The 14,376-nt window shown below is 48.1% G+C and overlaps 1 protein-coding gene across 2 annotated transcripts in view; it reads right to left on the reverse strand.

Annotated features, from left to right (window-relative positions):
* UPF3B (UPF3B regulator of nonsense mediated mRNA decay) overlaps nt 1-13,972 on the reverse strand; it is a 41,696-nt gene extending 27,724 nt beyond the window's left edge. Inside the window, exons 1-7 of one of the 2 annotated variants that reach the window (XM_069747105.1) lie at nt 13,834-13,972; nt 13,548-13,744; nt 6,427-6,533; nt 6,201-6,307; nt 5,508-5,606; nt 3,919-4,029; nt 442-485 (exon numbers count right to left, since the gene is read on the reverse strand). In XM_069747105.1, coding sequence (XP_069603206.1) covers nt 442-485; nt 3,919-4,029; nt 5,508-5,606; nt 6,201-6,307; nt 6,427-6,533; nt 13,548-13,652 — 573 coding nt within the window. In that variant the 5' untranslated portion in view covers nt 13,653-13,744; nt 13,834-13,972. Of the gene's footprint in view, nt 1-441; nt 486-3,918; nt 4,030-5,507; nt 5,607-6,200; nt 6,308-6,426; nt 6,534-13,547; nt 13,785-13,833 lie in introns of those variants that run through there. The other variant, XM_069747106.1, reaches the window with a different exon arrangement.
* Nucleotides 13,973-14,376: the final 404 nt, after the last annotated feature.

Consider the following 14,376-nt stretch of genomic DNA (forward strand, 5'->3'; position numbering starts at 1 on the left):
ACCCTACTATTCATCTGTCTCCACACCCTCCATGCACATATCTGCACTTGATACTTGACTATTGCACTTAAACACATGGGCTGATGACCGGATCATGCAGCTTTATATGAAAATCCCTATTATTGCCAGACCTGAAATAACAAGCACTTTTCACCTATTGTGTCCCCCCATTTCCTTGTAGATTGTAAGCTTGCGAGCAGGGACCTCACTCCTAATGTCACTGTTTAAATTGTCTTAACTTGTATTGAATTTATTGTCTGTACATGTCCCCGCTTAATTGTAAAGTGCTGTGGAATACGTTGGCGCTATATAAATAAAAAAATTATTATTATTATTACCTGCTCCAATATAGAATGAAAAAAGTTTAAAAATACAAAAATGAAACAATAGAATCATTAACAGAAAAATTATTGGAATTTAAAAGAAAGATGAAATTCTTACCTGTCTATTTTTTAAGAAGCTTAATAGTGGAGTTGTCTTCTTAGCTGTACAACAAAGTGAAAATTATTATTTGTCAAAATATTTCCCGTGTAACAGTCTGAGAATCCATATGATTTTGGTAATGTTAACATGGACAAAACAGAATTCATCATCTTTCCCCATCTCACGCAACCAAAAACGAACCTATCCATTACAGTAAACGGCTGCCCACTCTCCCCAGTCCCACAAGCTCGCTGCCTCGGGGTAATCCTTGACGCTGAGCTCTCCTTCAAACCACATATCCAAGCCCTTTCCACTTCCTGCCGACTTAAACTCAAAAATATTTCACGAATCCGTTCATTCCTCAACCATGAATCTGCAAAAACCCTAGTCCATGCCCTCATCATCTCTCGCCTTGACTACTACTATTTCTTATTTTTAGTGACTCTATAGCGACAGGGTCTGTTCCGCAGGACTGGCGCATAGCAAATGTGGTGCCAATATTCAAAAAGGGCTCTAAAAGTGAACCTGGAAATTATAGGCCAGTAAGTCTAACCTCTATTGTTGGTAAAATATTTGAAGGGTTTCTGAGGGATGTTATTCTGGATTATCTCAATGAGAATAACTGTTTAACTCCATATCAGCATGGGTTTATGAGAAATCGCTCCTGTCAAACCAATCTAATCAGTTTTTATGAAGAGGTAAGCTATAGACTGGACCACGGTGAGTCATTGGACGTGGTATATCTCGATTTTTCCAAAGCGTTTGATACCGTGCCGCACAAGAGGTTGGTACACAAAATGAGAATGCTTGGTCTGGGGGAAAATGTGTGTAAATGGGTTAGTAACTGGCTTAGTGATAGAAAGCAGAGGGTGGTTATAAATGGTATAGTCTCTAACTGGGTCGCTGTGACCAGTGGGGTACCGCAGGGGTCAGTATTGGGACCTGTTCTCTTCAACATATTCATTAATGATCTGGTAGAAGGTTTACACAGTAAAATATCGATATTTGCAGATGATACAAAACTATGTAAAGCAGTTAATACAAGAGAAGATAGTATTCTGCTACAGATGGATCTGGATAAGTTGGAAACTTGGGCTGAAAGGTGGCAGATGAGGTTTAATAATGATAAATGTAAGGTTATACACATGGGAAGAGGGAATCAATATCACCATTACACACTGAACGGGAAACCACTGGGTAAATCTGACAGGGAGAAGGACTTGGGGATCCTAGTTAATGATAAACTTACCTGGAGCAGCCAGTGCCAGGCAGCAGCTGCCAAGGCAAACAGGATCATGGGGTGCATTAAAAGAGGTCTGGATACACATGATGAGAGCATTATACTGCCTCTGTACAAATCCCTAGTTAGACCGCACATGGAGTACTGTGTCCAGTTTTGGGCACCGGTGCTCAGGAAGGATATAATGGAACTAGAGAGAGTACAAAGGAGGGCAACAAAATTAATAAAGGGGATGGGAGAACTACAATACCCAGATAGATTAGCGAAATTAGGATTATTTAGTCTAGAAAAAAGACGACTGAGGGGCGATCTAATAACCATGTATAAGTATATAAGGGGACAATACAAATATCTCGCTGAGGATCTATTTATACCAAGGAAGGTGACGGGCACAAGGGGGCATTCTTTGCGTCTGGAGGAGAGAAGGTTTTTCCACCAACATAGAAGAGGATTCTTTACTGTTAGGGCAGTGAGAATCTGGAATTGCTTGCCTGAGGAGGTGGTGATGGCGAACTCAGTCGAGGGGTTCAAGAGAGGCCTGGATGTCTTCCTGGAGCAGAACAATATTGTATCATACAATTATTAGGTTCTGTAGAAGGACGTAGATCTGGGGATTTATTATGATGGAATATAGGCTGAACTGGATGGACAAATGTCTTTTTTCGGCCTTACTAACTATGTTACTATGTTACTGCAACCTCCTGCTCTGTGGCCTCCCCTCTAACACTCTCGCACCCCTCCAATCTATTCTAAACTCTGCTGCCCGACTAATCCACCTGTCCCCCCGCTATTCCCCGGCCTCTCCCCTCTGTCAATCCCTTCACTGGCTCCCCATTACCCAGAGACTCCACTACAAAACCCTAACCATGATGTACAAAGCCATCCACAACCCGTCTCCTCCATACATCTATGACCTCGTCTCCCGGTACTTACCTACACGCAACCTCCGATCCTCACAAGACCTCCTACTCTACTCCCCTCTTATCTCCTCTTCCCACAATCGTATACAAGATTTCTCTCGCTTATCACCCCTACTCTGGAACCCTCTACCACAACACATCAGACTCTCGCCTACCATCGAAACCTTCAAAAAGAACCTGAAGACCCACCTCTTCCGACAAGCCTACAACCTGCAGTAACCACCGATCGACCAAACCGCTGCACGACCAGCTCTATCCTCACCTACTGTATTCTCACCCATCCCTAGTAGATTGTGAGCCTTCGCGGGCAGGGTCCTCACTCCTCCTGTACCAGTTATGACTTGTATTGTTTAAGATTATTGTACTTGTTTTTATTATGTATACCCCTCCTCACATGTAAAGCGCCATGGAATAAATGGCGCTATAACAATAAATAATAATAATGTTCTTATTATTTGCTTCAAGTCCCTGTGCAGCTACGTATTATGCACTTTAGATGTGTTTAAAATTAATACAACTTATCAACCTACTTATAAATCGAGCCCCTTTCATGAACTTCTAACATTTAAAATTTTCATCACATCAAAATCAATTTTTATTTAGCTGGATAAGCCCCTTTAAATGGAATGTGTCCTCAGAAAATGACTTCTGGTTTAAATCAGGTTCTTGTGATTAAAAAAATAAATAAAAAATTAACATCACGATCTTTATTTTAAAAGACTAAAATGAGCAATCTTGCAATTTTCACACTGGCCACTGGGGCTATTTTAGAGTCATACAACCGGGCTGAAGAGGCAGGATTACAATGCCAGTTACCAGCTCTGTAAGGCCACGTTCAGTATTTGTAAGCCAAAACCAGGAGTGGGTGATAAATACAGAAGAGGTGACGTGTTTCTATTATACTTTTCCTCTGATTGCTCCTCACCTGGTTTTGGCTTACAAATACTGGGGTAAAATACTCACCAAATACTGAACGTGGCCTTACACAGGATTCATCATTCACAATAGGGAATGTCACAGCTGACCCTGCGCCTCTTCCCTTCACAATAGCCTATGCATCACAAAAGAAATTAAGGTCTAAAAGAACTGCAGTGGTTAGTGTGAAAATTGCAACATTTCTCATTTTTATTATAAATTTTGCTATGGAAAAACACAAATTGTCAAATATTGTTTAAAAATACATTTATCATGAAAACCTAATATAAACAACAGGTCATTTTCTGATGTAACATTCCCTTTAATAGTCAGAGACATGGCAGTATAAAGTTGACTCCTGCGCAGTGCTTGCTTGTACAAGTGAAACGGGTTATTGAACTAGTCCTTATTTCAGAATACCTATCATTTCTTTGTTTTTCGCCTCTATTTCTTCCAACAGTGTCTCTGGGGTGGAAGTAAGCTTCTTTTCATCCATACTGTATGAATCCAAGAACTTTCTGTATTCTGGATCTAAAAAAGGAGAAATGGAAAAATAGATAAATTACACCACAAGATATTTTACAGTAGGTACAGTGAAATACACCAAACCAAGGTTTTAATGGAACCTGTCACTTCCGGAAACGCTATTTATGTGGTTAACCTGCAAGCAGATAGTATTTAAATCCTGGAACAGTGGCAAAAAGGGGAAATGTACGTTTTACTTAGTCAATGATCACTACACAATGAACCCGACTGTAATCACTCCCCAGCACAAGGGTTGACAGCCAGCTCTACAGCTTGTGTGTTCTGCTTGTGAGGGATCAAAGCCGCGCATTGTGTAGCAAGCAGTGACCGTTACAACTCCCTGTGTACACAAGTCCTGGGACACCCTGGGGGACATTCCTGGATCATCGGTGGTGCAGGAGGTGATTGTTTGATTTTTTTTATTTTACACTGCGGTACATAGTATTTAAAGGGAACCTGTCAGCAGGATTGTGTTCAGTAACCTACAGACACTGTCAGGTTGGAGTCATTATACTGATTAACATGATGCCTTGGTTGATGAAATCCATCTTGTGGTGCTATTTAATCTGTATTTTCAGATTATGAGATTCTTGTGCTCCAGGCGGCCTGTGGGGGTGGGGTGGCTCTTTATGTCGTGCTCTGCTGTTATATGCATCTGTATGGGCTTATGACAGGTCACTGATCCCTCAGTGACCCGGCCCCCTGATCCCTCAGTGACCCGGCCCCCTGATCCCTCAGTGACCCGGCCCCTATTTTAGATACAACAGAGAATTATGGCTTGATAAAAAAAAAAATTTTAAAATCACATTCATCAGGCACTGATGTGCTGCAGCATGATAAAGTGGATATTATGGCTCTTATGTTATTTAGAAATATAGTTTTGTTGTACAAATAAAATATATATATATATATATATCAAAATGGCGTAGCATCTATTGCGTTCCAATAGATGCTACTGTGCAGGCGCCATTTTTGTAAAGACAAAAAAAAAAGGTTCAATCAAGATTGTGCTGGCGGTGCCTGCACAGTAGCATTGTTCCGATCGCTGCTACTGTGCAGGCACCTCCAGTGTCATCTTTCCTCTACCAAAATGCTGACAGGTTCACTTTAAAAAGGGGTAGTCCGTAGGGGACAGCACTTAGAAACAAAGTTCTGTCTGAACAAACAGAACTGCAATGTAAAGCATGAGGGAGCAGCAGCCTGAGCCACTTATGATAAAGCCCTCCTTACAGTTCACATAGCATTTAGCCCTGTTTTTAGTATGTTCATTTGCGCCACCAGAATTTCAACTCTCATAGAAAGTTATGTACAAAATTTTAGACAACTTTCCATTCGAAAACCCTGAATATCTGAATGTAAGCAAAAAAGAAACTAAATTGTAAAACCTGACAATTAGAGTTAAAGTCCTTAAACAGTGGTAAAAAAAAACACCCTGAGATAATGCAGAAAGTTTTTTTAAATGGGTTGATATCAGTCATGCTTACCATCATCAATAGTCCCAGTCTTGGAATCCTTCTTCTTGTTTTTCCTTTTTGCTACTTTTTGAAAAGGGGCGAATTCCACAATAGCTGGATATTCTTGACCTGTGATAAAAAGGAATACAATTATGGTTTACATTAACACCCAATATATATTCTATCTGAAGGCAAACTCACTTAAAATGTATCTATTATTTTGCAAATAGAGTTATTTTATATATTGCATGCGTTGCATAGTCTTGCTGATCGGTAAAGGTCCAAGTCCTGAAATGCACAGATCTTGCATGAGCTACATGAACAGAGTAATGTACAGGTTCAATAGTAGGTTTGTGGGAGCTTACATTCACTATCAGAGCAATGTACGGACACAAAGCCTTACTACTGAGTCCACACACCACTCTGGGCTCACAGGTCTCCATTTACTCTCAGGAGCAAGACAGCAGTTGCTTCCGTTTTTCCCATGGAGCTCTATGAAGCAGCAGTGTGAACGTTTACATGTAGGATTCCTCTTCAGGAAGAAGAAACGGGAGATTAGGGTGTCCTGTACCAATTTTCAAGGTACAGGATGGGGCAGTCTAACAATATTAGTATGGGTGAGAGGCATGTGACGTTTAATATGATTCTACCAATAATCCAACTTAAACCTTCTATATGTCGAATACTGAAGTCAGCAGAGATAATATAGACAACATACCGTACCTCTATGATCAATGAACACATAGCCATCGAATCGATCTCTGAATAACATGATGTCCTCTGGACTTTTGAAATTGATATATGCCCGTGAGAACATATGAGGAAATAAGCTAAGGAACAAGAAGACATTAGAATTAGACAAAACTACAAGTAACAAAAAGGAATAGACTGCAAAGGTGAAGATTTACTGATAACTAGAGAGGACTGTGCCAAAACTAATGATTATTACCTGGTGTCATTTGCAAAAAACTCAAAATAGTCATGTTCTGGCAGAGGCTGAAGATGCTCTTCCAGCTGTTCTTTGGTAAGACTTGGAGGCAAACGACGGATCACAACCTTTAAAAACAAAAACTTCTAGTTTAAATAAAGCTTCATTCGTAATGTAGGAAAATCCGTAGCTCTCCAACAAACCAAAGTAGACTATATAGCTGAAAAATAATGATAATTTTATTTTAAGAGCGTCCTGACTGCAGACAGACTATAAATACATGGGCTTTCAGGCTCATACTCTGCAGTGATGTTGTAAAATGTCACTACATTGTACCACAACCACACACGATCATCGTGAAGCTGCGAGAGCAGGGACCCAGCGTGCCGAGACAGCAGCAGTCCCCATAGAGAAGGCACAGAGGGTTTATTACCATATCTGCCTCCTCTGCGGCTGTATACACAGCGCTATACAAGTGCTGTGTACACAGTCAGGGGGGCAGACAGACGGCCGTATTTCTCATGTGAGGATCGCATTGGAATCCTCGGACTGACCAACCATCGGATCTCCAATCCTGAGCGTGATAGCTGCACAGAAATACATCACGCTGTCACGCTCAGGTCAGGAGAGGCGCCGAGCCAGTCCGTGCACTGTGAATAAAAATAAAACTCTATATATCATTAAAAAAAGATGCAACATTCAAATAAAAAAAAAACAAAACAAAAAAAAAACACCTTTACATGTCATTAGACTGCATATATGAAGAAGAAAAAACGTGCTTGGTCAGCAACGTAGGTAAATGGCCCATGCTGAAACTGGTCAATGTGACCTTTCCACAATAAGAATTTCACTGGAAATGTTATCACTGCCTGGTCTATTTACTGCGATGCAAAATACCTTCAGAATGAAAGCGTATACAGCAGTTGTCAGGAGCGAGGCTGTGCAAGGGACCCTGGGGCCTCTATTCATACTATCCTAAACATTATGGTATATGCTAGTCATATGCTATAACCTTCTAATGTGAGAACGGCCTTTTAAGATTTTACTGATTTAACCCTAGTGCCAGCGCCAAATTTTTTAAATCTGACCAGTGTCACTTTATGTGGTAATAACTGAAACACTTCAACATATTCCAGTGATTTTGAGATGGTTTTTTCATGGCACATTATACTTTACTAGCTATTGAACCCGTTCTACGCCCGGGTGGCGAGCATTTATATTGGTATATTGTCTCCATCCTGGGTCCCCATCCTGTCATGCGCTGCTCCATCCTGCGTCCCCATCCTGTCATGTGCTGCTCCATCCTGCGTCCCCATCCTGTCATGCGCTGCTCCCATCCTGCGTCCCCATCCTGTCATGCGCTGCTCCCATCCTGCGTCCCCATCCTGTGATGCGCTGCTCCCATCCTGCGATGCGCTGCTCCCATCCTGCGATGCGCTGCTCCCATCCTGCGATGCGCTGCTCCCATCCTGCGTCCCCATCCTGTCATGTGCTGCTCCATCCTGCGTCCCCATCCTGTCATGCGCTGCTCCATCCTGCGTCCCCATCCTGTCATGCGCTGCTCCATCCTGCGTCCCCATCCTGTCATGCGCTGCTCCATCCTGCGTCCCCATCCTGTCATGCGCTGCTCCATCCTGCGTCCCCATCCTTATGTGCTGCTGCATCCTGCGTCCCCATCCTTATGTGCTGCTGCATCCTGCATCCCCATCCTTATGTGCTGCTGCATCCTGCGTCCCCATCCTTATGTGCTGCTCCATCCTGCGTCCCCATCCTTATGTGCTGCTCCCATCATGCGTCCCCATCCTGTCATGCGCTGCTGCATCCTGCGTCCCCATCCTTATGTGCTGCTCCCATCCTGCGTCCCCATCCTTATGTTCATGCTGCATCCTGCGTCCCCATCCTTATGTGCTGCTGCATCCTGCGTCCCCATCCTTATGTTCATGCTGCATCCTGCGTCCCCATCCTTATGTTCATGCTGCATCCTGCGTCCCCATCCTTATGTTCATGCTGCATCCTGCGTCCCCATCCTTATGTGCTGCTCCATCCTGCGTCCCCATCCTTATGTGCTGCTCCATCCTGCGTCCCCATCCTTATGTGCTGCTCCCATCCTGCGTCCCCATCCTTATGTGCTGTTCCATCCTGTGTCCCCATCCTGTTATGTGCTGCTCCATCCTGCGTCCCCATCCTTATGTGCTGCTCCCATCCTGCGTCCCCATCCTTATGTGCTGCTCCATCCTGCGTCCCAATCCTGTTATGTGCTGCTCCATCCTGCGTCCCCATCCTTATGTGCTGCTCCCATCCTGTGTCCCCATCCTGTTATGTGCTGCTCCATCCTGCGTCCCCATCCTGTTATGTGCTGCTCCATCCTGCGTCCCCATCCTTATGTGCTGCTCCCATCCTGCGTCCCCATCCTTATGTGCTGCTCCATCCTGCGTCCCCATACTGTTATGTGCTGCTCCATCCTGCGTCCCCATCCTTATGTGCTGCTGCATCCTGCGTCCCCATCCTTATGTGCTGCTCCATCCTGCGTCCCCATCCTTATGTGCTGCTCCATCCTGCGTCCCCATACTGTTATGTGCTGCTCCATCCTGCGTCCCCATCCTTATGTGCTGCTCCATCCTGCGTCCCCATACTGTTATGTGCTGCTCCATCCTGCGTCCCCATCCTTATGTGCTGCTCCATCCTGCGTCCCCATCCTTATGTGCTGCTGCATCCTGCGTCCCCATCCTTATGTGCTGCTCCATCCTGCGTCCCCATACTGCCTCTGACCCGCTCGGCGCCGAGTGCTGGGGGGCCTGAGCAGGCGGGGACACTGGCGCGCTGTGGGGGTCAGGTGCCAGTATCGCCACCAGCTCAGGCCCCCCCAGCATTTACTATACTCACCTGTCCGGCGTTCCATCGCTGAGCGCCGCCATCTTCCCGGTCTCCTGGCTGTGACGGTTCAGTCAGAGGGCGGCGCGCATTAAGCGCGTCATCACGCCCTCTGAACTGAAGGTCACAGGCCGGAGACCGGGAAGATGGCGCTGCTCAGCGATGGAACGGGGACAGGTGAATATAGGCCGATACTCACCCTCCTGGCGGTCCCTGCTTCTGCGGTGGAGATCGCGGTGTGCGTTCAGTGTGAACGCACACCGCGATCTCCCGGGAGCGTCGCTCTGTGAGGCCCAGACTGCGCCGGCGCTTGCGCAGTCTATAGAGGCTTCGGACAGAGTGACGCTCCCAGCGTTATATTATAGATGATAATGGTAAATTCAGGTTGATATGTTTAGTGTTTATTTACAAAAAAAAATAAATCAGAAATTTGACAAAAATGTAAAAAAAAATAGCAATTTTCAAACTTTGAATGATTATCCCTTTAATCCAGATAGTCATACCACAGAAAAGCATTAATAAATAACATTTCCCTCAAGTCTGCTTTACATCAGCACCATCTGTAAAATGTTACTGTGTTTTGCTAGCATTTTAGGAAGTAAAATTTATTTTTTTGAGGGATCTATCCATGTTTGAAGTGACTTTAAGGGTCCTATATATTGGAAAACCCCCAAAAGTGATACCATTTTAAAAACACCCCCTTACATACTGAGAACTGTTGTCAGGTAGTTTATTAACCCTTCAGGTGCTTTTCAGGAATTAATGCAAAGTGACATGACCGGAATGAAAATGTGTATTTTTACCACCTAAATGTCGCTAACTTCTGAATAGGCCGCTATAGCCAGGAGACTAAGGCCATTATTTGGCCGTGAAATGCCATGGCAAACATCAGGACCACACAATCATGATTGCAGGGGGCCGATGGGGTTAAAGAGGGAGAAGCCACACTCTGTTAGCCATTTATATGTAGTCACTATTGAGAGCAGCATCTAAAGCTGCCGTCACACTAGCAGTATTTGGTCAGTATTTTACATCAGTATTTGTAAGCCAAAACCAGGAGTGGATGATAAATACAGAAGTGGAGCATATGTTTCTATTATACTTTTCCTCTAATTGTTCCACTCCTGGTTTTGGCTTACAAATACTGATGTAAAATACTGACCAAATACTGCTAGTGTGACGGCAGCCTAAGGAGTTAAACAGATATTGACAGTGTCAACACTGATCATGGCTGATGCAGCAAGTTGTCAGCTATAGTGTACAGCCGGCAGCTGCTGGATTGTCACCTGTATGGGGAGGCTATTCTCTTACATCTCAGGTCAGTAAAAAGACGTAATGGTGGTCAGTAAGGGGTTAAATGGGAGTAAAAACGTATCACAACATATTAGAAGTGGTTCATTTCACCCATCATGCTCCCCCTCCAATATATATTCCCATGTCCAAGATCCTATCCCAATATATAGTGTGTGTAGTAATAATAATAATACTAGCAAACACCTCCAATTAGAACTTAGTATAGTTTTGCTATGTCTCTTTCCTTATTGTGCAGGCATTGCAGGACCTTAGGTATCCATGGTTTCGTGCACTGATAAAGTGACAGTTCATTAGTTGCTAGGGTTCGTAACCATGGATATCCAAAAGTTCCTGCACATTTTTTCTTTGCTCACAATTTTAAAAAAATGGCGCTGATGCATGCGCAGTAGCATCTATAGGTAAGCAATGCTCTTAATGTGCGCAATACCCGCCAAGGGGTGGGCGGTGCGTGCCAGTTACAACACACACAGCCCGCAGGCTCCACCGTGACCGCACCCACACAGCCCGCAGGCTCCACCGTGACCGCACCCACAGCCTGCAGGTTACCCCGTAATTACACCCCCACAGCCCGCAGGCTCCACCGTGACCGCACCCACACAGCCCGCAGGCTCCACCGTGACCGCACCCACACAGCCCGCAGGCTCCACCGTGACCGCACCCACACAGCCCGCAGGATCCACCGTGACCGCACCCACACAGCCCGCAGGCTACCCCGTAATTACACCCCCACACATGCTCCCCCATGACTACACTCCCACCTCCACAGGCTCCCTCATGACTGCACCCCCACACACACAACCCGCAGGCTACCCCCAACACATGCTCCCCCATGACTACACTCTACCCCCCCACACACACAGGCTCCCCCCATGACCACACACATACCCCACAGGCTCCCCCCCATGACCACACACATACCCCACAGGCTCCCCCCCATGACCACACACATACCCCACAGGCTCCCCTCCATGACCACACACATACCCCACAGGCTCCCCCCATGACCACACACATACCCCACAAGCTCCCCCCATGACCACACACACCCCACAGGTTCCCCTCCATGACTACATCCCCCCCACAGGCTCCCTCCCATGACTACACACACACCCCTCAGGCTCCCCCCCCATGACCACACACACACACCCCACAGGCTCCCCCCCATGACACCACACACACACCCCACAGGCTCCCCCCCCATGACCACACACACACACACACCCCACAGGCTCCCCCCCCATGACCACACACACACACACCCCACAGGCTCACCCCCATGACCACACACACACACACACCCCACAGGCTCCCACCCCATGACCACACACACACACACACCCCACAGGCTCCCCCCCCCCCCCATGACCACACACACACACCCCACAGGCTCCCCCCCCATGACCACACACACACACACCCCACAGGCTCCCCCCCCCCATGACCACACACACACACACCCCACAGGCTCCCCCCCCCCATGACCACACACACATACACACACACCCCACAGGCTCCCCCCCCATGACCACACACACATACACACACCCCACAGGCTCCACCCCCATGACCACACACACATACACACACCCCACAGGCTCCCCCCCCCCCCATGACCACACACACATACACACACCCCACAGGCTCCCCCCCCCCCCCATGACCACACACACACCCCACAGGCTCCCCCCCCCCCATGACCACACACACCCCCCCCACAGGCTCCCCCCCCATGACCACACACACCCCACAGGCTCCCCCCCCCATGACCACACACACACCCCCCACAGGCTCCCCCCCATGACCACACACACACACCCCACAGGCTCCCCCCCCCCATGACCACACACACACCCCACAGGCTCCCCCCCCATGACCACACACCCCACAGGCTCCCCCCCATGACCACACACACACACACCCCACAGGCTCCCCCCCATGACCACACACACACACTCCACAGGCTCCCCCCCATGACCACACACACACACCCACAGGCTCCCCCCCCCATGACCACACACACACACCCCACAGGCTCCCCCCCCCATGACCACACACACCCCACAGGCTCCCCCCCCATGACCACACACACACACCCCACAGGCTCCCCCCAAGACACCCCCTCTCCCAATGACACCACAGGCTCCCCCCATGACACCCCCCCAACAGGCTCCCCCCATGACACCCCCCCCTCCACAGGCTCCCCCCATGACACCCCCCCTCCACAGGCTCCCCCCATGACCACACACACCCCACAGGCTCCCACACATGACCACACACACGGAGGCTCCCCCAGTGACCACACACACGGAGGCTCCCCCAGTGACCACACACACGGAGGCCCCCCCAGTGACCACACACACGGAGGCTCCCCCAGTGACCACACACACGGAGGCCCCCCCAGTGACCACACACACGGAGGCCCCCCCAGTGACCACACACACGGAGGCTCCCCCAGTGACCACACACACGGAGGCCACCCCAGTGACCACACACACGGAGGCTCCCCCAGTGACCACACACACGGAGGCTCCCCCAGTGACCACACACACGGAGGCTCCCCCAGTGACCACACACACGGAGGCCCCCCCAGTGACCACACACTCGGAGGCCACCCCAGTGACCACACACACGGAGGCTCCCCCAGTGACCACACACACGGAGGCTCCCCCAGTGACCACACACACGGAGGCTCCCCCAGTGACCACACACACGGAGGCCCCCCCAGTGACCACACACACGGAGGCCCCCCCAGTGACCACACACACGGAGGCTCCCCCAATGACCACACACACGGAGGCCCCCCCAGTGACCACACACACGGAGGCTCCCCCAATGACCACACACACGGCTCACTGGTGCCAGCAGCTATACATACTCAGCCCGCACGGGTGACAGATGCATCCCGCTGACAAGTGTCACTATGGCTCCATGTGTGCAGCAGGAGGCCTCGTCCTCACCTTGCTCATGACCTCCTTCTTCTCCTTCACCCTCTCGGGCCGGTCTCCTTCCTCCTGCTCCCCTCGCCTCTCCCTGGGCTTCGTGTTCTCCTTGTCTTCCTTCATGGTTCTCTTCTTGCAGGCGGACACCAGCGCTGACGGCCACAACTACCTAGTAACTGACTCCAGCGCTGCACTTCTCAGTCTCCTGCCGCGTCCTGTGATTGGACGAGCACCGCGTCACGTGACCAGCAGTAGCACCATCCAGCCGCCACATTGGGCGTGGAATCACCTAACACATACTAACCGATACCAACGGCGAAATCCCGAGCCGTTCTCTGTGGACACTGGAGGCCGGAGCACCGTGCGCTTCTCGCTTGGTCGCACAACTTGTTTCTACGCATAGGTTACCTATCATCTGTAGTAACTTTTCCCTTCAAAACATGGCTGCGCACTGACGTCATCTGTTGCTGTGCGTTCACTTTTTTTTCTCTAGCGATGTCAATTCTCGCGTAAATGTCGCGAGATTTTGTTACTCCTTTACTTCCGGTATTCAGGCGCCATTGTTGACATGGGCAAATATTTTATTTTCTCCATTTTACACAAAATAATATCCTATCAATAAATTGACATCAACCATAGACACCGAGTGAAAATATAGCGGTTTATAAATCGTCATTCGTTTATTTGTTAGCGACCCTGCCAGTAACAAATATGGCGGACATGTGTGTCATTATTAGCGCAGAGCATGCTGGGCGAGCGCTGTGACCCTGAGCTGCTGTCGGGTCTGTGGTGCAGCAGTCAGTCAGTGAGAGTCTCCCTGGAGAAGCGGCGCCATGTGGTATGAGAT

The sequence above is a fragment of the Ranitomeya imitator genome, chromosome 2 (genome assembly GCF_032444005.1).
Source record: "Ranitomeya imitator isolate aRanImi1 chromosome 2, aRanImi1.pri, whole genome shotgun sequence".
NCBI classification, from domain to species: domain Eukaryota; kingdom Metazoa; phylum Chordata; class Amphibia; order Anura; family Dendrobatidae; genus Ranitomeya; species Ranitomeya imitator.